This window comes from Penicillium soppii (assembly GCF_028829465.1).
Source record: "Penicillium soppii strain IBT 18220 chromosome Unknown utg000003l, whole genome shotgun sequence".
NCBI classification, from domain to species: domain Eukaryota; kingdom Fungi; phylum Ascomycota; class Eurotiomycetes; order Eurotiales; family Aspergillaceae; genus Penicillium; species Penicillium soppii.
The window spans coordinates 1,124,288-1,145,608 of record NW_026643233.1 but is presented as its reverse complement, the minus strand read 5'-3'; the positions used below and the strand labels follow the sequence as shown (position 1 = coordinate 1,145,608).

Sequence of the window (21,321 nt, the reverse complement as noted above, 5' to 3'; positions counted from 1 at the left end):
ATGTGCATAAGTCTGGGGAAGTGGATGTTGGTGTGGGGGGAGGAAGTTGTTTTTAAAGGGAAAAAACCTACATCGGACTATCGTCAAACTCCGACGCAACTCATTGTAGTCAGTACAATACCGACGTTTTAGGTGATGGTCCCAAAAAAACACTGAAAAATATACCTAAATTCATATACATCTACGCCGGATTCTAGGCCGCGCGACCATGGCCTTTGCTTTCCGCTTTAGTACTCACCCCTTACCGCTTTTTGGCTCACTGAGTAAAAGTGAGCACGCTCCTGATTATTACGTAAGCATTAAATTCGCTCAGTGCGGCATCATCCGATTATTCTCTATGCCAGATGAACTTGCTTACTGAGAGTGACCTGAGTATTCTAGCTTGCTCACTGAGGAGCCGGCCCTATGTAGCCAGGCCTGGCCCGGGTCTTTCCAACGTTTTAACGAAGACCAGGTTTCAGCTAGGCGCATTAAACGGACTGTATGGTACAAATGTACCATTATTGATATCCTGCCCTTTGCCTTGGTAGCGCCATCTGCTGATATATGACTCTGTCGTTCCAACGCCACCGTTACTGGTAGCATACACCCCAATGAGCGTGCCTGGAAATATGTCAGTAAGAAAACTTGGCACAGCTTAGAGAATGTGGTGGCTGGCATAAAGCGTTTTGGTAGCATGATTTAACTTCTGAGAACGGAGGCTCTTGTAGAATTGGAGAATTTTACCTGTGAATTCGCCATCCCCGCCGCTTAAAATCGTTGCAGGTGCTGTGCCCATCAGTACATGATTCCTAGGTTTTTTCGATGATGCGGCAGAGAGCGCGTAATGGGTCTCATTGACCGCCTCAATTTGTAAGCGTATAGGTGCATCTAGCCAACTCTCTGGCAATCTTTTGATAACAGTTGGCAAGGTTCCATTAAAGTTACCGTTCAGGGCGGGTACGTTAGTGACACGGAATCTTAAATGGGGGGCTAGCTCCACCTTGTCCTTCGGCCCGCAACTGCTCACAGGCAAGAGCACAATGCCCAAGTCAAGATGCTGTGTTTGCGTGAGGAAAGCCGTCACGCCGACCTCCTCCTCTTGTACATTCGGCTTAAATAAAACAATATCGACACTGAAGCTAAACAAGGTGTCTGTCTGCACACGCATGATAAGACTTAGTTCTTCTATCGTTGTAACCGGTGCGTTGGTCGTAAGATTTGACTTCGACGGACGTAGCCGAAGCGAATTGGGATGATCCTGAGGGGAGACCGCGAACGCGTCTGTCGGTGGAAATCGCCAGTATAGAAAATGTGGCGGGATCGCTGAGCCCGGAGGAAAGTCTATGATATCTGGATCCTGAACAAACGGTCCACTTCCTGGTACTGCTCTCGTTTGTGGGGGCAGCGGCCAGCCAGTCATTGAGCCACGGACGGGTTGTAGAACAGGCCATTCGCCTTCGTCCCATGTCACTGGAAATAAGACAGTCTCACGGCCCATTGGATAGTTTTCCCATAAAGGTCCAGATCTTGTGGCAAGGGCGGAGCCCCACCAATACCCAGACGCATCTTGAAAAAGATCTGCGTGGCCGACTGTCTGGAAATACTCAGTAGTGTTGGTGTTCGTAAGGATGGGATTCGCCGAGTAGCCTTCATACGGGCCCCATATATTCTTCGAACGGGCAATCGCTTCGTGGTGGTTCAGCTCTGTTCCACCTTCTGCAATCATAAGATAATAGTAGCCGTCTTTCTTGTACATTCGCGGCCCCTCCGGAATAAACTCAGTGAAGCCTTTCCATATGATGGTCGCTGGTCCAAGGGCACCCGTCTCAAGATTAATGGTTTGCTGATGGATGCCAGAGCACTGGATGTACGTCTTCCCATCATCATCCCAGAACAGGTTCGCATCAATGTCAACTAACGGAAATACTAACGGATCGCTCCATGCACTGTTGTTATATGGATCGCTAGTCGTGAAGATGAACCCGGTGACAGTAAATGGTGTTTCTGGGGTGTATGATACTATTGCGTAGAATTTACCATCGTGGTACCGAATGGTCGTTGCCCAGAGCCCCCCGTTTTGAACCGTTGTATTTCCAATCTGTGGAACTTGAGATGGTCTGGAAAACACATGACTAGACAACCGCCAATTTACCAAGTCCTTGCTGCTGTATATGGGCATTCCCGGAAAAGTGAGAAACGATGACGTGACACAGAAGAAGGACATGTGTTCCTCAGCCACGAAGATACAGCTTGGATCAGAGTGCCATCCCGGCAGCATGGGGTTCGTATATGACGAATTTCTGCCGATGGACAATGCCACGGCTGGCAGAATAGATGTTGCATTCAATATTATTCCTAGCAGGTGCATCTTGGTGGGAGTAAGGATCGAAACGGAGGTGAATGGAACAGGTCTCGTGGGGGCGCTTAGTGGGAAACCGATGAAGGCTATGCAGATAAAAGCCCAGCTTGTGAGGCATATGGGGGGGTTATATTGCTAGAGCGTACTGCAACGCCCTTACTTGCTCTGCTCTACGAGAAGAGGGTTTTATATTGATAAATCCAGCCCTAGAATCGTATGAACATCTGGATTCATCCTGATCTGCCTAAATGCAACAAGAAAACCTTGGAAGAGTAATTTCTAGTGCGGGGTAAACGCCGCTGTAAGTGAGCCGACGATTAGTCTACTGTCAGGCTCCATCCTGTGCGTTTGTGACGACTTAGTTCACATGAACAACTAGATTCAGCTTGCAATTTAGACAAACGTAGATGCGCAACGGGAAGATGATGCTACATATCGCGATGTATGTCACGAGTGATCAATATGGAGTCAATAAAATGGTCGTGCGAAAAGTCATATATATGTTGAAACAGAGGTCCCATTCGAACCAACTCAACACGAGAACCAGTCGAAGCCGGAGGAAGTGATAGAATTGTAGCTTTTCTTGAGCTCATTGGTCTAGTACCTTCCATGATGGATAAATATCTCCTGAATCCTGAATCTTGGGGAAGTTGCAAAGGAAGCGAGATTGTCCCTTCGTGCGATCCCCGCCGGAAATATCTCCACATAAATCAAGGACATATGCCCGGTGGAGAGTGGAGTCCCGTGAATCAGGTCGTGGAAATAGTCAGCCGGTTAAACAACGAATGGATAATCTAAGTCCTAATCTTGGAGCAAGGCGCAACATATCTGACTCAAGATGGGCCACGGAACCCCTTTCAAAGGGGGTGGGCTGTGAAATACTGGGCTTTTGACCAATCATAGATACTCCATTTCTTCTTCTGGAGCTTAGTACTCTGTCGCTGCCTTCTCGTTGGAGCACTTGCATCTATAGTATTTTCCTGTCACCCCGATGCGCCCTACTCATGCATTAGAGTTAGATCTGTAACTATAGTACTGAGTCATGACCCACAGAACCCCACAATGATACAACTCATATACACGTCCTACAACACCGTAGGAAAACTAATCGTTTGAGCGGCCCAGTCTGTCCCTGTTCTTAAACTTGAACTAAATGGTGACTCAAATATTCGATAGGAATGAATACAGGGGTTTTTCGGTCGTCTTTAAGTCATAATTAAGAAAGAGGCATGTATTGCTCACCGCAGCTCTGGGCAGGCCAATATTCCTCGACGGAGGGGACGAACCCCAAAATTCCCTAGGGGTTAGAGGATTGAACAACAAGGCATGTTTCTATCGAGACCCTATTTGGATTACGAACATCTTACTGTGGCTGTATAAGTCCTTTTCGGTTCCCCAGCAACTCTCAGTAGCGGCTTCATGCCAAGCCATTGACAGGCTCCAGCCATTTTGAGCGATTCCCAAGGACAAGCTAATAAAACTTGAGATTATGGGATTGATTTAGGTGCGAGAAACATCTGTGAGATTATTGCATGGAGGAGCTGCTATAGCTCCACTCAATATTCAAGTGACATAAAAGTGGGATAAAAACCATCGTTTGCGCCGCAGAATAATGATCGCCTTAACCATGAGCCATCAGAACCTGGAGAAAAAAAGCCCTACTCGAGAGGGATTCCCGGCCCCACCCTCCGTTGTTCCGCGGTTCGTTTGCAGCTAAACTTTGATGCCAACCAGGTAGATTGGTCTCTCGAAGAAAAATTGTTTCTCCTACTATGGGCAGACTGCTGGACTGGACACATCAGCAAAGGCACCGAGAAACTTGATAGGAAAATAGATGAAAGCTCCTTGGCAATCGCCCATGCGGCGTTATGTCGCACATCATTCCAAGCAAAAGTGATTAGACTGGATAAACCTATAATCGCTTGTTTAAATGGTAGGGGCGTTCTGCGAGTGGGCAATCGCTGGAGATGGGTGGGGCGAGGTTCAAAATCTGAACGGATCAACGCTTGGTAATTGGCTCAAAACATATCAGTACCATAAGTTGAGAATAAATAGGGTAAATAGAGAAGGGAGAGAAAGATAGAAGCCGCGCGGTTTGTGGAACCAGCTGTAATTATTTCACATTAACAGCGTCTGCGTTCCCCTCTTGAGCAGCGGTATAGGTCTAAGCTTATAGGTTTGTCGTTTCCCGCTTTTCAATTCCGGTTGCCCGCGACACATATGAAAAGCCATACGAATTGTCATTTGTCTTGAACAGCCTGGGCTACAAAACGAAGGAAGATCGGCATAGACCCGAGGTTACATCTTGCTCGTGGGGAGGCTAGTTATAAGTAGGCTGCATTACAATGTATTATTCTCGCTACATGATTTCCTCTGCAACTGCTTGTGCCTTTTCCTTTTCAGTTCTCACTTCTTGCCGCTTTTTGCTCACTGATCCACTGAGCACTCGGTGAGCTCGGGCAGTGGGGTCTGAGGGTTCTGCCGAAGCCGAACCTAACCTGACCCGCAGAGCTTACGTAGGCTCTTACCTTGCTTAGCTTCTTCACTCCAAAGTTTGGAGAGCCTCTTGCTAATGTCTCAGTAATCGTATGAACCAAGGCAATTGATTGATATGCCTGGAGATTAGCCTCACGGGATTGTCACCAACACCTCAAGAGCCTAACTGGGCAAGAATGCACTATAGAGCTACTCACATATTGTAAAACATTGTGAATTGTGAGACATGCACGACGGTAGCGAGCCCAGTGGCCCATTATATTACTTCTGGACCACTGTGGATGTTCGCGGGCATCTTGCACTTATGCTCTCCAAGTGGATAAATACCTCAGTTGCTCGGGTCAATCATCAGACCTGGACTAGTGACCTACTATCTAGGACGATGTGAGCTATTGTCGTCTGAAACGCAAAAGTATAAATGGGGAGGATGTATCTCTAGGTCAAATGGCTTTTCCTCTCCATCTTATAGCTTAACCATCGGGTCGCATTTCCCCTAATATTGATCTTCCATGGAAGTGAAGATCTTGCTAGCTGTGTTGCTTCTCGACATCTGTACTATCTTAATCCGAGTGTCATCGGGAAAATGGTCAACGCAGGCAAAATTGTCTCTTCTTTGTTCGCATTTGGCCTTGTTGGCCGATGTTGCGCGGACTACGACGGAACGAATCAGACAGTGACTTATCTTCCCATCGTCGAGGAATGGGACGGCGAGGGTTCTAACATGACCGTAACCTTTGATCTCGTCAACGCCGACTACGTGTGGCTATACAATGACACCAACACTCTTACCAAGCGCACTGGCATCGACACGGTCGTGGCAGCGGCGTCCGTCATCACCGCTGCAACCTCCGTCATCATCGCAGCCAACTCGGCCCTCAACATCTACGACTTCATTGCCGACGTAATCAAGAGCAAGTCAAATGCGAATTCTTGTACCATGACATACGGTACCGATAGCGACGGCACCTACTTCGAGGGTTACGCCTACGAAGCCACTACGACCGGTTCAAACTGCGACACTACAGCCGAAAAGAAGACCATCTTGGGGGCTGTAGAGAAGTGTGCCAACCGCCTGCACTCGCGCGGTGCCACTCGTGGCTGCTGCACTTTCTCTTATGGCGGCACTTGGACCGGCCACCTGCGTCTTACTGCCGAGCCGGTTAAATACCCAGTGACTTCGGTGACTTGTTAGGAGGCTTTGGTTTTGTGTATTCTATAAGTGACGGAGACATGTTAAGATACTATTGGAATATCATGGCTTTTATTGGTTTGAACTCATCTTCTGCATCTTGGAATACCCGACGCTGTCTGCTGGCTGGCCGGTCAATTGGAGAAGGCGAAGTGGGATGGTCCATTTTGGTCATTATAATGATATAGACCATAAGTCGTGCCGGAGAGCCATTTATAGATTGGGAAAAGGCACACTGAGCTGCTGTCGTATCCACCATTGTCCCCGGTCTGAAAATAGGCCGCACATTTAAAGAGCCAGTGAGTAGTTAAGTCAACTGTTGACGCTCGATCTTACCTGCCGCTCACCTTGAGCTTACTCACTTATATATGGCAATGAACAGATGAAGGCTTGAAAAAAAATATTGCAGAAACTATCTCCTAATGGTAGTTTGCATGGATGCTATACATCACATATAATTCGTTGAAGCTTTACCGTGACGTTACTACGAGTGCATACCATTTGAACCGTGGGTATGTATATGATTTGATTCCAAGTATTGATATGAACCGACTTTGAGAGCAGCCATTCTGGCATTGTATCACGAGAGCTACTTGAAGCGGATGTCGCTCGCTCTTATAGGCCACTTATCCTTCTCCCTGGTGATGGCATTCAAAACGTTTGACGAGTGTTGTGGTCTTTTATCCTCTTCCGAATGGCCCTCCGGATGCAGTCGTCCCTTGCGCAATCTAGAGAACTCCTCAGACTGCCACCTTTCTGCCTGTGATCCTAAAATAATTCATTGAGAACCGAGAGATGCCCACCCTTGGATGCCAACATCAAAGGGTCCTCCAGCCACCGATTCTTAAGGTTGACATCGATTTGGTCATGACGAAGTAAAATCCGGGCTAGCTCCAAATCACAACCACGGGCAGCAATGGAAAGCGCCGTGTCGTAGGATGTGATTGTGACTCTATTAATATTCAGATGTTCGCCTTATTGCACCAAAAGCTTGGCCACCTCACGGTGACCTCGTGCGGCAGCCCGACAAATAGGTAGATCTGTCAATCCCCGTCTATTGATTTCTACGCCCTTCACCTTCAACAGCATCGCGATCGTTTTGACGCGCCCGTGTGTAGCAACGACGGAAAGCGGTGACTGACCTGTAGCGCAAATGTTTACATTAAACCCTGGTGCCGTAAGTAGTCGCTGTAGAGTGACAGTGTCTAGTCTGGTCACGGCGTGGTGTAATGATATAGATGGTCTCGAATGTCTCCCGCGGCCCCCGCGAAATTGACATCGACGTCATTTTCGGCCAAGAGCCTCTCTGTTATTTCATTATAAGACGAGTAAGTAGACGGCTAGAGCGGCGTGTTACCGTCTGTGTCTCTGTAGTTCTCCGACTCCCCTCGTCGGATGCCGAGACACATTCCATTCACACGGCAAACGAATCTTCTCCCGATAGAGAATTCACCATGGCTGAAAATCCATCGCCAAGTGATTCTCGTCGGAGCCAGCCGAGTCAGCGGCCAGCGGGAACAGTGGGATCCCAAGAAGCATCAACCGAGCAGACTGTTCAACATGGCCCTCGGAGCTCAGCCAGACTGGCAGGAGCTCATCTGCCGCCAGACCCTTCTATTTCTACATCGCCTCGTCGTTCAACACGGCTGAATTCCACTCAGCGTAGGTGAACACAGCTTAAAGCGGAGGTATGACGGAATGGGAGATTAGCCAGGCGACTGTCATTCACACGTATTTCCATGTGACCAGACTAAACCTCTTCAACTCCCACGGGACTGGTCCGGTGGGACTAAATGGGCCATTATAAAGCGGCAGCACCCTAATCGGGCAAGTCGCGGCCATGGCCTAAAACCCGGTATATGGAGCTCCATATATACACATGTGGTCAAAGTCGACGCATAAATTTCTACATTGATTTTTCAACATCCTTAATGTAACAGGCTAAAGCTAGCGAGCGCGGCCCATAATCCAATACATATGACCGTCAAGATCATTAATGCAATTCAGCAAAACCAAATGGTTTTACGTGGTCGATTCCGGACGCCTCAATGCGGTGTATATCGAAACATGAAAATGAGCTATAAAAACAAGAGCAAAGCGGCGAGCCGAAATCGTGTGGGCATATGCTGACACCCCCGATAGCTGTTTCCTGTTCAATCGTGAAGCTCTTCGCTGTAAAGAAGAGATTCAATCTCAGGCTGCCTCCAATGTCGCTGCCTTCTGGGCCACAAGAAGACCGACAATCAGACCGAAAAGACCGAGGACGGAGCTGAAAATCTCAACAACAAGAATCTTGACGAACCTGTGAAACAAGCAATGTAAGCAAAAGCTTTCTAGGATGGACACCACGAGAGAAACCTACAAACTGGGATCGGCAGCATCGGCCAAAGCGGCACCACTTCCGTTGATACCAACAGAAATACCGCAGATAAGATTGCACATTCCGACTGTGATTCCTCCCCAAAAGACCGCGTATCCAGTGTAGTAGTTGCTGGAAGTGTGGATTGCGCCTTCGGGCACCGGGCTGAGCTTGGATGAGAAAACGATGGCCATGATGACACCGTAAATAGCGACAACTTCACAGAAAATAATGGAGATCAAGTTCTTGGTTCGGATACGGGGAGCTCGGACACCACCACCAACAATCGATGATCCGGTGAGGAAAATACCCCTAGAGAACATGATATCAGAATCGAAACAACTATTTTTGTAGCTTAAATTCAGCTTACCATGCTGCGCCGACAACCGAGCAGCCGATACAGACAGCAATTCCGATATTTGCCCAAGCATAAGGAGAAACTTCCTCAAGGAAACGGCCGAACTAATATATCTCGAGTCAGTAAACTGTGCTGGTATTGGGGTGCAGTGGCAGGTCGCGTACATTAAATGCTTCACCCTCTCCGTGGAAGAGCATATCTAGAATCCAGACCCTCTCATTAGCTGCCAGGTCGCACCTTGGAACAGTTGCAACGTACACAATCCCACCACGATGAGAGCGGTAGTGGAGACACCGGCCGGATAGAGGTAAGCCATGGCGACCTCTAGGAACCTGATGACGAATGAATGAAAAGGTCAAGATCGCAAACGTAGAACACGCAGCCGATAAGGTGAAGCTCTGAGATGAAAGGTGATGGGGGGACTTCGGTGGCCGGACCGGATTAACTGCTCCGCTTGGGCGGTGACAAGTCGCGCTGGTGCTTCCCCGGATGAACTGGTTCATCTGTTCTCCCTACTTTTATTGTTTTTTTACAAGGGAAGGCGCTGTCTTGACCCTTATATTCTCTCTAAATACACTCTCTTTCACTCCATCGCAGCTCTCTCACCTTGTCGCGCGACTCTCTTCTACCCCTGACTTTCACCGAATCAACATCTCCGTGACAATGGCCGCCTCTGGGGTTGGGTCGTACTCGAACCCCTTGAAGAAATTCAAGTAAATCTTTAGAGAACACAATTTGGAAGTATGATCGAATTGCTAATGTGGATCTTTAGGTTGGTATTCCTCGGCGAACAGAGTGGTAAGCATCCCATCAATCAAGATCGCAGCTTTTTGCGCTTTCGTCAATGAGATTCCCTGAGACCCTGGAATTTAACATTTGATTCAGTCGGTAAAACATCATTGATCACTCGCTTTATGTACGACTCCTTCGACAACACATATCAGGCAACTATTGGTATCGACTTTTTGTCCAAGGTACGCCATATCATACCCCGCATAAGGGTCTCTACCTATTTTGCATTGTTCGGAGGGGTCTTTTTTCTTGTTCATGAGAATGGCCACTTATCATTTTCTACAGACCATGTACCTTGAAGATCGAACTGTCCGCCTTCAACTTTGGGATACCGCCGGCCAGGAGCGCTTCCGTTCATTGATTCCTTCCTATATCCGAGACTCCAGCGTTGCCGTCGTAGTCTACGATATTTCGAATGCCAAATCGTTCCAAAATACCCGGAAATGGATCGATGATGTGCGCGGGGAGCGTGGCAATGATGTGATTATTGTGCTCGTGGGCAACAAGACCGATTTGAACGATAAGCGCGAGGTCACCACAGCACAAGGTGAAGAGGAAGCAAAGAAGAACGGATTGATGTTTATTGAAACCAGTGCAAAGATTGGACATAATGTGAAGCAACTCTTCAGGAGAATTGCTCAGGCTCTACCAGGAATGGAAGGCGAGGCCAAGCAGGGAGAGAGCACGAGTATGTTATATTCGCCTTTTTATCCAATATTTTTACTGACTATCGTCTTTCCTCTAGTGATCGACGTGAACATCAACCCCAAGGAGACCACCAACAACGACGGCTGTGCCTGTTAAAATCCTCCACGCCCCTTATCTCGTCCTTATGTGCCCTAACTCGATGGCAAAATCGAGGTTGTCCATGATATTCCACCTTTTTCGAATATGTACATTTTTTTTTTACTTTTTGCTTGTTCCTCGAGTCGATAGCGCGTGTGTCTAGATCTTTCAGTGTCGACTGCGGTCGTGTCAATTTCTTTGCTGAGTTCTTGGGAGCAGACAAGGTGTTTTGATTTTCGTTCACCAAGCATCATATCTCTTTCTTTCTGCAGTTGACCTTTCTTCGCTTGATTATATATGGGAGGTCGTCTGTTTGCCGATCTGGCAGCATAGGCTAATATGTCTAATATGCTTGAAAGATGAAGCTGTACAATACGGCATTTCCCTCTTGGGTTACGTACGGCATAGCCGGCGACCACAAAATATGGACCATGTTCATCAGTGTCCCTTCTCAGGAGTCAAGATGTAGAAAATCCAAAGAAAACAATGTAGCCCTTCAAAAAAGAAAGTAGTCGAATCCAAATGCATCCACTAAGATATCAACCTGTACATATGAATGAAGTTTCTTCCACTTTTATGGCCCCTCGAGTGTGTATCTGCAGTACTTTTCCGAGTTATTTTTGCGAGGTCTTTTTGGTGAGAAGGTTCCAAGCCATGGAGGTTGTTGGTATTTGTTTCTGACATTCAACAGAGCATGAAGCCCATATATATATTTTGAGGAATTCCAACAACAATGTTGAAATTAACACGTTTTAAAAAACAAATCCTCGAACATTTGTTTCATGTTCCAAATTCCATGCTCTCTTGATCAGTGAGCCAATTTTTTTCGTATCAGTAATACCGCCATATCTAGCAAGCGCATTGGTTTTCGCCTCGATTTCGGATCTAGATATGAGGAGTTTAGGTAAGGGTACTTCAGTAAAGCTCCGATGAGCTCAAAACAAGAGGTCTTATAACCTACCTGGTTAAAGGAAGTTCTGGGTCTCCCTTTGCAAATGTGACCGACTCTTTGAAAGTCTTACCAGACTTGCATGTAACGATCACAGTTCCTTGCCATCTTTCTGGGAAGTGAGCATCTATTTCCGCATTGTATTCCATCTTGACCCGACTTTGAAATTCACGCAAAGATTCATCCGCTAGATCTTCTTCTGTAAAGTCCGTAATCATAGCCTGTCCCTTCTTTGCCGCAATGGCAAGTACGAATCCCATTGAAAATTTGCTTTGGTGGACAGTATCACCATTCCCACTCAAGCTAAGTACATTGATGGCAGCTTGGTAAGTGGGAACGAGAATAGAGTCGATATCATCAAAAGCAACACTGTTGTTGGCCATCAGGTTCAGCAGTGCGTCCACACTAGGGTGAGTGTGCCGACAAGACGCATGCCACTTGAAGCTCGAGCGAACAACTGCAAAGTCTGAACCCAGATCCCGGTCAATTGCCTCTGGATTTGTTTCACCGGGGACCAGTGCGGCGCCCATGGCGCGGGGTCCTTCTAAGATATCCCGTGGCCCTAGGAGACCATCGCGAGCACTATAGGCGGCGAATATACCATCGAAGCAGGCTTTAGCGGTGTGCACTTGTTTCGAATGGGTTGCATCCATCAAAAATTGCCATAACCCTGCGGCTTGTGTTCCGGCTGTTCCTATTGCTGATAATGTTTGGCTTGCATCGAGTCTGAGAAGATGAGCTACTGCCGCCGCAACTCCGATAACTCCACCCGTAGCAGTAGTGTGGAACTTCTGCATCGAAAGTTAGTGACAAATAGCGGTGGTATTGGCATAAGTATGCAAGGATGGTCAAATTTATGGAGATATAATGAAGCATACCTCATAGTGACTCTTCCCTAGATACTCGCCAACTCGGCAGCCGACTTCATAACCAACCACACAGGCCGCAATAAAGTCTTCTCCGCTAGCTTCAATGTCCTGAGCTACCGCAAGAGCAGCAGGGAAAATGACAGTCGCCTATTATAATGTCAGCAATTTTCATACGCCATTAATGCATTGCAGTACTCACCGGATGCATGATGCTTCGGTTATGAAGATCATCCTGCTCAACAACATGGGATGCAGCAGCATTTATAAAACTAGCAAATGCTGGACTAGTGGTAAGACTTTGGGAGCCATCAATGAGCTCGCTTTTGCCACTGGAAGGTCCCATTTGAGCTGCAAAGTGCACCATTGCAGAAACAGCCGGGTGACTTCGTCCCGCTATGGCACAGCCCAGCGTATCCAGGAAGAAATCTTTGGTACGTTGAACAACATGGTCAGGGATATCACTATATTTTAGTTCAACAGCCCATTTGACTAGGTGATCAGTTCTTGTGTCTTGACTGGATGTGGCAGCCATAGTGAATACTTTGCACGAGAAGTACGGTATACAGTGACAGGTGACTGAGCCAACTTTGTACAGCTCAAATATATGCGGGGGGAAAGCGGGTAGGGTATGTCGGCCACTTGGTCCCCCTCTTCCGAGGGCAAGCTATTTCCCGAGGTTTACAAATAGGCTACAGCAGGACGAAAGAAGGTATCTAGGATGGCCCTGGGCTATCTTTGTAAGAGCCTGATGAGTTCAAGAGCACACAATTTTAGGCTAAATGTTTGAATTTTGAACTAACTATTCAGCTTGCTATAAGACTTCCGGATTATAGATTTATATACAAATGTAGTTTAGATCATATAGCCGACTTGTGCATAAGTTACATATAACGTATGTACGTATAGTTAACTAGTTATGCACTTATGCCTTGACAATAAGGCATACATAGGGGTCTTTCAGGCTTCCATATTTTCATCCGAAGTAATGAAGTAAGGGGGCAACATGTCCACAGGTTAAAAATTGTATATTCTGTAGATTCCGTGTCAGTCCCACAAACTAAATTTATTCAAGTTATATTCTATCCAAATCTACCGTATATATACTCCATATACGAGTACGAAAATGAGTATAGAGAAAAAAAATTCCTGACATAAGAAATATAATGCAACCAACGGAATCGGAAATTGATCTACGGGCGGATCACCCGGAAAATGGCGCCCCTGGACCATCTGCGGTCCCATACACCCAGCCTTTTTCCTCTTCCCTTGCTTTGTCCGTATATATATACACCAACCACATCATATTTCCATCTATTTCCATCTCAATACATTCTTGAGAGGCCTCAGTCACAATGGGGGTTTCCCGTTTTCTCCGCATTCCGCGGCCAGAGGTGAGTCTTGATCTTATCTGTTGCCCGGACGAGCTAACCAAATCTTGTGACTTCTAAAAGTCCTTTCTCTATGTGATGAGCTTGGAGACCGGTGCCTCCCTGATTACCCTGTCGATGCTACTGAATAAAATCAGTGGTCTATATGGTTTGCTGGCGCTTTTGACAGGCTACCACCTATCTCCTGTACAACTGTCAATGTACCTTTGGTCCCTCGTTGTCCTTGGGCTCGCCGTCTTCCTATTCCCTCACATTCGCAAGCAATCACCTCTACAATGCCTCGCCCTCGCCTACCTCTATGTATTCGACACTCTGATTAACTCAGCCTACACTGCCGCATTCGGTGTCACTTGGTTCTTGGTGGTATCGCAACATTACGACAGTGGCAAGGCGGCCGGCCCAGGAGGCGACACGATCGCTCAAACTGCTGGCTTCACCAGCCCAAAGTACGACGCCGCATACGTCGAAATCCAAAACACTAAAGACGGCAACAACTTCGTTGCTCACCCCCCGCGCGCCGAAGATCTTAGCAATGTCGTCCTTCAATCAGAGAGTCTCCAGAGCATTGTCATCATCTGCATCTTGTGGATCATCCGCGTCTACTTCGTTCTCGTGATGCTTGCTTTCGCGCGCCAGGCTCTCCGCCTATGGATCGCCATTCCCCGCCACACTCAGCTCCCAACCCACAGCCGCAACGTGTCGGTTGCCAGCGTCGCCGACATCGATCGGGAGCCGTTCTCCCCCTACAGCCCAGATGGACAAGGATGGGAAGGCAAACTGGGCCGAATCATGATTGGTATTGGCCACAGCTATTGGTTGGGTGAGGAGGAGGACGGCAACTGGCTTAGCGGCATCAATCACAAGTTCCGCAACCGTTCGAACAACACAGAACTACCCGGTGCCTTGGAACGCGAGAGGAGACGTCGCTCTGGAACAGGCCCTCCACAACCCTCGCAGTCTCTTGTTCGGCCCACTGTTCTCCATCAACCCATCCCGGAACATGGCACGAATGTCAAGATGCAAGATTGGAACGCACCTCGATAAATTATTCTTTCCCAATACCATCCTGTGCCTAGCCAGAGGGCACAATCCTCTTGGCTCTTGTGTCCGTCCTGTCGTTTCATGAGGCCACTGAATCGAACAATCGATCTTCTGGCCTCATTTGAGACTCAACCATTATGAAGCTCGAGCCCCTACAGCTCGATACTTATGACAAAATCTGCATATATGAATTTGGAATGGGCCCAGAATTTTTTTCAACTACCACACTGTGTCAGTGTTTGATATTTGGTCTACCCGGCTGGGTTTGGAAGGCGTTTTGGATCTTATAATCTCGGAGTCATTGTCTTCCAAGGTTGGAAAAAGCTGGGGCGTTTCAATTCACCAAGTGTTGGTCGACGATCATATACATCCAAACCATCCCGATTTTGGTTTCCGGATATTGATATGTACATTATCTGAACTGGGGGCTTTGCATTTTTCCTCACATGGGTTTATGTCTTATTATTGTACACAATTGCTTTTTGGATGCACCTCACATATATCGAATCATAATTCGCTCCTGATGAAGACTTACTGGTCTTCTCCCTGATTGCTTCCATTCGTAACATACTTGAGATTATCAATGATCATAAAATCAATATTTATTTCTTGTCTCGTGTTTGGAAACTGCTTATAAGGTAGTCTGCTGAAACGATACCAGGGGATAGTAAGCGATTATATACGCATGATCGAAATAGGATTGTTAAGAAAGTCCTAATGAAGTAAGAAAAGACCTAAATAAAGTTCTAACTATAGAAAACTCATGGCCATGCATGTCGGGAATTCAGCTAGATTGTATACAATATTGCATCCAGCTCTCGGCCGGAATACTCAGTGGCTGATTACATAGGGCTGATTGGTCAGATTTGATAGTACTGTATATGTATTTGAGCGAAATCGGGGGAGTTCCACAGATCTTGACCTTCGGCATTTGACCGGTAATCTCGTTTTGGTAGGGATTACCTTCAGGCATTAAACCAGCCAAGCCCTAAGTCGGAAAGACGGGGATACTCCGAGTGAAAAGCATTTGGTAGATATCGGTAATTGCCGTGGTGTTATTGGTAGCACGCTAATACTGATGTAGATATTTGAAGAAAAGAAAAAATATATTTTCATGTACGTTGGTACACTCACTCAATAATCAACCCCGCATGAGAGTTGGAGATTTACCTACAATATAGAGCAAATCCCTACAATGTCGTAATTCGGGATCTCAAATTGAATCCATACAATAATTGCATTTGAATCATATAATTCCATCTATTGAAGTCTACATATTGGAGGTATAAAAAAAAGTAGCTAAGCAAATCCCGACGCCCGGGCGCTGACGTGCTCAACAAGATCACGGGATCCCCCGCACTGGTCCCAAAGTGGTAAGTTTGCATATATTGTTTGCACTGATGTCGTGATCGAACACCAATCAGCGAAGTGCTGATCTAACCCCGACGACGGAGAATTGAGTTGATTTTGGAAAGAAAAAACCACTGGGTCTTCTTTTCTTTACTTGTTGATAGACCTAAAAGAGAGATTTGAGATATCCTCTCTTGCAATTGTCTCTCCCTTAAACCTTCGGTGGATCTGTGCTGCGACTGGGAGATCGCTGCATACTGATAAGCCATATCGCGGTTTTACTTATCCCACTTGTGCTGTGACTCGAACAGCTAAAAGCCGCAATGGCGTCCATTTCTACCGCTGCTGAGGCGGGTAAGTCACAATTGCTGCTTACCGGAGAAAGCACAAGGACTGATGCGGTTATGATATAGTGGCAAGAATCGCCTACCTCACCAGTGATGTCGTTCTGTCCGTACAGCCCTCGCTGCAGAACGACTCATTGTTCTCCAAGTCCCTCAAGGCCCTCAAGGCCAGCAAGACAAGCAATCTCTCATCAAAAAGCACCGAAGTGAGTTGGGATTAATGGATTGCGAGATCGGAGCACGACTAATCTTCTGACCAGGTCCAAACTGTGCGTTATAATGAAGACCCTCTCTTGTCCGCATTCAACCCTATTCACAACGGCGAGACTATCTCTGTGGTAACAAGCTCTTCTGTCTTGATCACCGCCGTCCCTCACCTCTACCGTCTCGCTAACAGCCCCGTGGTCGTCCACGTCGCTCTGGAGCCCTCTCCATTCCCCGATTACTCCGTGATCAGCTCCATCCGTCAATCCGGATTCACTTTCCTGCACTCAGAGACCGTACAGGAGGCCCAGGATATCGCCATCACAGCTCACGCGCTTGCCCGCAGGTCCGGAAAGGGTGTCATTCACTTCTTCGACCCCGCCAACTCGGCCAAGGATCCTTCCATTGCCTCGGAGGACGTTGAGGTTTTGAAGAAGGTGCTTCAAATAGGTGGAAATGTTGCCACCTCTGCTGGAGTCCAGGGCCTCTACGCTGACTCTGGCCGTGTGGCCACTATCACCGCAGAGACCGAGGGTTCTGCCCCCTCTGGCCAAGTTGAGTCAACGAATTTGAATGTGCCTTCTCAACCCCAGACCCCTTTCAATGCTAGCGTGGAGAATTCCTCTGTTGGTTCTTCCCGCCGGGAGAGCAGCGCTGGCAGCGAAGCTCCGAGCTCCAATGCCACAACCGTGGAAAGCTCCAGCGTCCGCCCTGTGAACGCCGCCGATATATTTGACTGGACAGCTCAGATCTGGAACACTTTGTTCGAGGAGGTGGGCCGCCGATACAACGCCATTGAGTACACTGGTGCCGCCGATGCTAAGTCCGCCATCTTCGTCTTCGGCTCCACCGGAGTTTTCGTTGACGCCCTCGCCAACGGTGCCAACTCGGAATTGGAGAACATTGGCCTCATCACTGCCCGTTTGTACCGCCCCTGGGTTGGTGGCCAGATTTCGAACTCGATCCCCAGCTCAGTTGAGAAAGTTGCTGTTCTCGAGCAGGTTCGCAAGACCACCAAGTGGGGTCCTTCTTTCATGGACTTGCTGTCAAGTTTGACCCCCGCTGGTCCTCGTGGCCAGGGCCCTCAAATTGTTGGCTACCGCCTCGGATTCGTTGAGCCATCCACCGCTGTGCAGGCTCTTCGCGGTGTTCTGCAGAACTTGAACTCCGCCTCTCCTATCCAGAACCTCGAGATTGGAAGCTCTCAGGTTCCCACCATCCAGAACGCTCTTGAGCAGCCTCGTATCGAGAACGCTTACCTGAAGATCCTCCACCAGCTCTTTGGTGAGCGTCTGTACATTGCCAACGAGCTAGGCTCCCAGAATGCCGGTATCTCTAGCACCATTGCTGCCAGCCCTGAATACGGATTCGGTTCTCTCCTGGCTCGCCAGGAGCACCGTGTGCGCTTCATTCGGGAGGTTGAGGAAGCCTCAAAGTCCAATGCCTTTGCTACCGACGTACCAAAGACTTGGTTGTCTCGCTGGGCTCTCAATGTCAAGGAGGCCGCTAAGGCTAACAAATTGGCCCCTGAAGTCATTGCCCGTCTGTCTAACGATGGCTCTGCCATTTCTCGCCAACTTCTGCAGTCCAAGAAGCTCTTCTACGAGGAGTCTGAGTGGCTTGTCGGTTCCGATGCTTGGGCTTATGATCTGGGTAATTCCGGCGTCCACCACGTTATCGCCTCTGGTGCTAATGTGAACATGCTCATCATTGACTCTCAACCTTTCTCTGAGCGTGCTGCTGCTGATTCGACCCGCCGCAAGAAGGACATCGGTCTCTACGCCATGAACAGAGGTAACGCTTATGTTGCTTCCGTCGCCGTTTACAGCTCGTACACCCAGGTCCTCCAGGCTATGTCTGAGGCTCAGCAGTTCAAGGGTCCTTCAGTTGTTGTTGCCTATCTGCCTTACAACCAGGAGAACGACTCTGCCCTCACAGTGCTCCAGGAGACTAAGAAGGCTATCGATCTCGGATACTGGCCTCTGTACCGCTGGAACCCCGAGAACGAGGAGAAGGGCGAGCCCAAGTTTATCCTCGACTCCGAGCGCGTTAAGCGTGATCTCGAGGAGTTCCTCCGCCGCGACAACCAGCTCACGCAGCTTATGAACCGCCACCCCAAGTACGCCCCTGTGCTTTCAGAGTCTTACGGCACTGAGGTTCGAGCGATTCAGAAACGAACTGCCAAGGACTCCTATGAGAAGCTCCTGGATGGACTGTTTGGTGCTCCCCTGACCATTCTCTTCGCATCCGATGGTGGCAACGCTCAGAACATTGCCAAGCGCCTCGGCAACCGTGGTCGCGCCAGAGGTCTGAAGACCATGGTCTTTGCTATGGACGAGTTCCCTCTCGAGGATCTCCCCACCGAGGAGAACGTTGTTTTCATCAGCAGTACTGCAGGCCAGGGTGAATTCCCTGTCAACGGTCGTTCTCTCTGGGAGCACGTCAAGAACACCGGTGATCTCGACCTGTCTTCTGTCAACTACTCTGTCTTCGGTCTCGGTGACAGCCATTACTGGCCCCGCAAGGAGGACAAGATCTACTACAACAAGCCTGCTAAGGATCTTGATGATCGTGTTGCCTTCTTGGGTGGTCGCAAGCTGACCGAGCTCGGCCTTGGTGATGACCAGGACCCCGACGCCTACCAGACTGGCTACTCCGAGTGGGAGCCCCGCCTCTGGAAGGCCTTGGGTGTTGACAAGGTTGAAGGTCTCCCCGAGGAGCCTGCCCCGATCACCAACGAGGACATTAAGGTTGGCTCTAACTTCCTTCGCGGAACCATTGCTGAAGCTCTTCTGGATGAGAGCACTGGTTCTATTCCCGCCAGCGATCAGCAGCTCACCAAGTTCCACGGTACATACATGCAGGATGACCGTGATCTCCGCGATGAGCGCAAGGCCCAGGGTCTTGAGCCTGCTTACAGCTTCATGATTCGCTGCCGTCTCGCCGGTGGTGTCGCCACTCCCAAGCAGTGGCTGCAGATGGATGCCATTTCTAGCTCCCACGGCAACGAGACCATGAAGCTCACTACCCGCCAGACCTTCCAGTTCCACGGTGTTATTAAACGTAACCTCAAGGGTGCTATGCGTGCCATCAACAACTCCATGATGGACACTCTCGCTGCTTGCGGTGACGTGAACCGTAACGTTATGTGCAGTTCTCTCCCCGAACTCTCCTCCTTCCACCGTGAGACCTGGGCCATCTCTTCCAAGATCAGTGAACATCTACTGCCCTCAACTACTGCCTACCACGAAATTTGGCTGAAGGATGAGAATGACAAGAAGGTCCAGGTTGGTGGAGATGCTATTGTTGACCACGAGCCTCTCTACGGTCCTACCTACCTCCCCCGCAAGTTCAAGATTACCATTGCCATTCCTCCTCACAATGACACCGATGTCTACGCCCACGACATTGGTCTCATTGCCATCAAGGGTGCCGATGGCCACCTTGAAGGTTTCAATGTTTTGGCCGGTGGTGGTATGGGTACCACCCACAACAACACCAAGACCTACCCTCAGACTGGTCGCATGTTCGGATACATCCCTGCCGACAAGGTTCACATTGCTTGTGAGAAGATCATGCTCGTGCAGCGCGACAACGGTGACCGCAAAAACCGCAAGCACGCTCGTATGAAGTACACCATCGACGACATGGGCGTTGAGGTTTTCCGCGCTGAGGTTGAAAAGCTGCTTCCCGACGGCCTCAAGTTCGCTGAGCCCCGCCCCTTCGAGTTCAAGTCCAACGTCGACACCTACGGCTGGCTGAAGGATGAGACTGGTCTCAACCACTTCACCATGTTCATCGAGAATGGTCGTATTGAGGATACCGCAGATTTCAAGATGCGCACTGGTCTCCGCGAGCTTGCTGAGCTCGGCAAGGGCGAGTTCCGTCTCACTGGTAACCAGCACTTGATGATCTCTCGCATTTCCGATGAAGATCTTCCCCTCATCAAGGAACACCTGGCCAAGTATAACCTTGACAACACTGCCTTCTCTGGCTTACGTCTGTCTTCTTCTGCCTGTGTTGCTTTCCCTACCTGCGGTCTCGCCATGGCAGAGTCCGAGCGTTACCTCCCCGTCCTCATCTCCAAGCTCGAATCCACCCTTGAGGAGTGTGGTCTTGCGCGTGACAGCATTGTCATGCGTATGACCGGTTGCCCCAACGGTTGTGCTCGCCCCTGGCTTGCGGAGGTCGCCTTCGTTGGAAAGGCCTTTGGCGCTTACAACATGTACTTGGGTGGTGGCTACCACGGTCAGCGCTTGAACAAGCGTTACCGCTCCTCTATCAAGGAGGATGAGATCCTCGAGATCATGAAGGGTCTTCTCAAGCGCTACTCTCTCGAGCGCGACACTGACGGCGAGACCCCCGAGCGTTTCGGTGATTGGTGTATCCGCGCTGGTGTCATCAAGGCCACCACTGATGGAAAGAACTTCCACGATGGCGTAAGTTGTCTCTCCCTGTGATGCCCACATATTTTAACTCTAACGACGTTTTCCAGGTTGCCGAAGATGAAGAAGAGGAAGAGTAAATGTTCACACATTTAACCACATAATCTCCGATCCGTTATGACTCATGGGATATCAAAATCTGGCTTCTGCTTTCTTATTCTTGTTTATTCTTATTTCACGTCGCAATGCATTAATGCCTTTGCGAATACATGATTCCCTTTCTGCCAAATAGTTAGATATCATTTTTCTTTTTCAATTTACCTTCCTTCCATGTATACCTCCAGAATGATTCGAGCTTTTTGGTTATGCATGCATCGGCGATCAATACATGTTTGGTATGGTTTTCGTCAGTGATCACAGATATTTCAGCCAGGACCATTACCAAAATCATATAAAAGATTACCACAAAT

At 48.6% G+C, this 21,321-nt stretch overlaps 8 protein-coding genes across 8 annotated transcripts; 5 read left to right on the top strand and 3 right to left on the bottom strand.

Annotated features, from left to right (window-relative positions):
- Window positions 1-637: 637 nt before the first annotated feature.
- Window positions 638-2,260, bottom strand: N7529_002557 (uncharacterized protein; the record flags this gene model as incomplete). Its single annotated transcript, XM_057238085.1, has 1 exon — window positions 638-2,260. One exon carries the CDS (start codon window positions 2,258-2,260, stop codon window positions 638-640), a length of 1,623 nt encoding a protein of 540 aa, XP_057100696.1.
- Window positions 2,261-5,420: 3,160 nt separating this feature from the next.
- On the top strand, window positions 5,421-6,029 carry N7529_002556 (uncharacterized protein; the record flags this gene model as incomplete). Its single annotated transcript, XM_057238084.1, has 1 exon — window positions 5,421-6,029. The coding sequence occupies one exon, from the start codon at window positions 5,421-5,423 to the stop codon at window positions 6,027-6,029; it is 609 nt and encodes a 202-aa protein (XP_057100695.1).
- A 1,451-nt stretch (window positions 6,030-7,480) lies between these two features.
- On the top strand, window positions 7,481-7,696 carry N7529_002555 (uncharacterized protein; the record flags this gene model as incomplete). The annotated part of the gene is made up of 1 exon (XM_057238083.1): window positions 7,481-7,696. The coding sequence occupies one exon, from the start codon at window positions 7,481-7,483 to the stop codon at window positions 7,694-7,696; it is 216 nt and encodes a 71-aa protein (XP_057100694.1).
- Window positions 7,697-8,219: 523 nt separating this feature from the next.
- N7529_002554 (H(+)-transporting V0 sector ATPase subunit c'') lies at window positions 8,220-9,059 on the bottom strand (the record flags this gene model as incomplete). The annotated part of the gene is made up of 5 exons (XM_057238082.1): window positions 8,220-8,328; window positions 8,389-8,697; window positions 8,756-8,847; window positions 8,908-8,942; window positions 9,002-9,059. 5 exons carry the CDS (start codon window positions 9,057-9,059, stop codon window positions 8,220-8,222), a joined length of 603 nt encoding a protein of 200 aa, XP_057100693.1.
- Window positions 9,060-9,406: 347 nt separating this feature from the next.
- Window positions 9,407-10,339, top strand: N7529_002553 (Rab family GTPase YPT6; the record flags this gene model as incomplete). The annotated part of the gene is made up of 5 exons (XM_057238081.1): window positions 9,407-9,456; window positions 9,516-9,541; window positions 9,629-9,717; window positions 9,821-10,223; window positions 10,281-10,339. The coding sequence occupies 5 exons, from the start codon at window positions 9,407-9,409 to the stop codon at window positions 10,337-10,339; spliced, it is 627 nt and encodes a 208-aa protein (XP_057100692.1).
- A 734-nt stretch (window positions 10,340-11,073) lies between these two features.
- Window positions 11,074-12,671, bottom strand: N7529_002552 (MmgE/PrpD family protein; the record flags this gene model as incomplete). Its single annotated transcript, XM_057238080.1, has 4 exons — window positions 11,074-11,206; window positions 11,283-12,061; window positions 12,149-12,286; window positions 12,339-12,671. 4 exons carry the CDS (start codon window positions 12,669-12,671, stop codon window positions 11,074-11,076), a joined length of 1,383 nt encoding a protein of 460 aa, XP_057100691.1.
- An 820-nt stretch (window positions 12,672-13,491) lies between these two features.
- N7529_002551 (inositol phosphorylceramide synthase regulatory subunit KEI1) lies at window positions 13,492-14,571 on the top strand (the record flags this gene model as incomplete). Its single annotated transcript, XM_057238079.1, has 2 exons — window positions 13,492-13,530; window positions 13,591-14,571. The coding sequence occupies 2 exons, from the start codon at window positions 13,492-13,494 to the stop codon at window positions 14,569-14,571; spliced, it is 1,020 nt and encodes a 339-aa protein (XP_057100690.1).
- Window positions 14,572-16,241: 1,670 nt separating this feature from the next.
- Window positions 16,242-20,991, top strand: N7529_002550 (sulfite reductase (NADPH) subunit beta; the record flags this gene model as incomplete). The annotated part of the gene is made up of 4 exons (XM_057238078.1): window positions 16,242-16,272; window positions 16,332-16,468; window positions 16,523-20,905; window positions 20,962-20,991. The coding sequence occupies 4 exons, from the start codon at window positions 16,242-16,244 to the stop codon at window positions 20,989-20,991; spliced, it is 4,581 nt and encodes a 1,526-aa protein (XP_057100689.1).
- Between the last annotated feature and the right edge of the window lie 330 nt (window positions 20,992-21,321).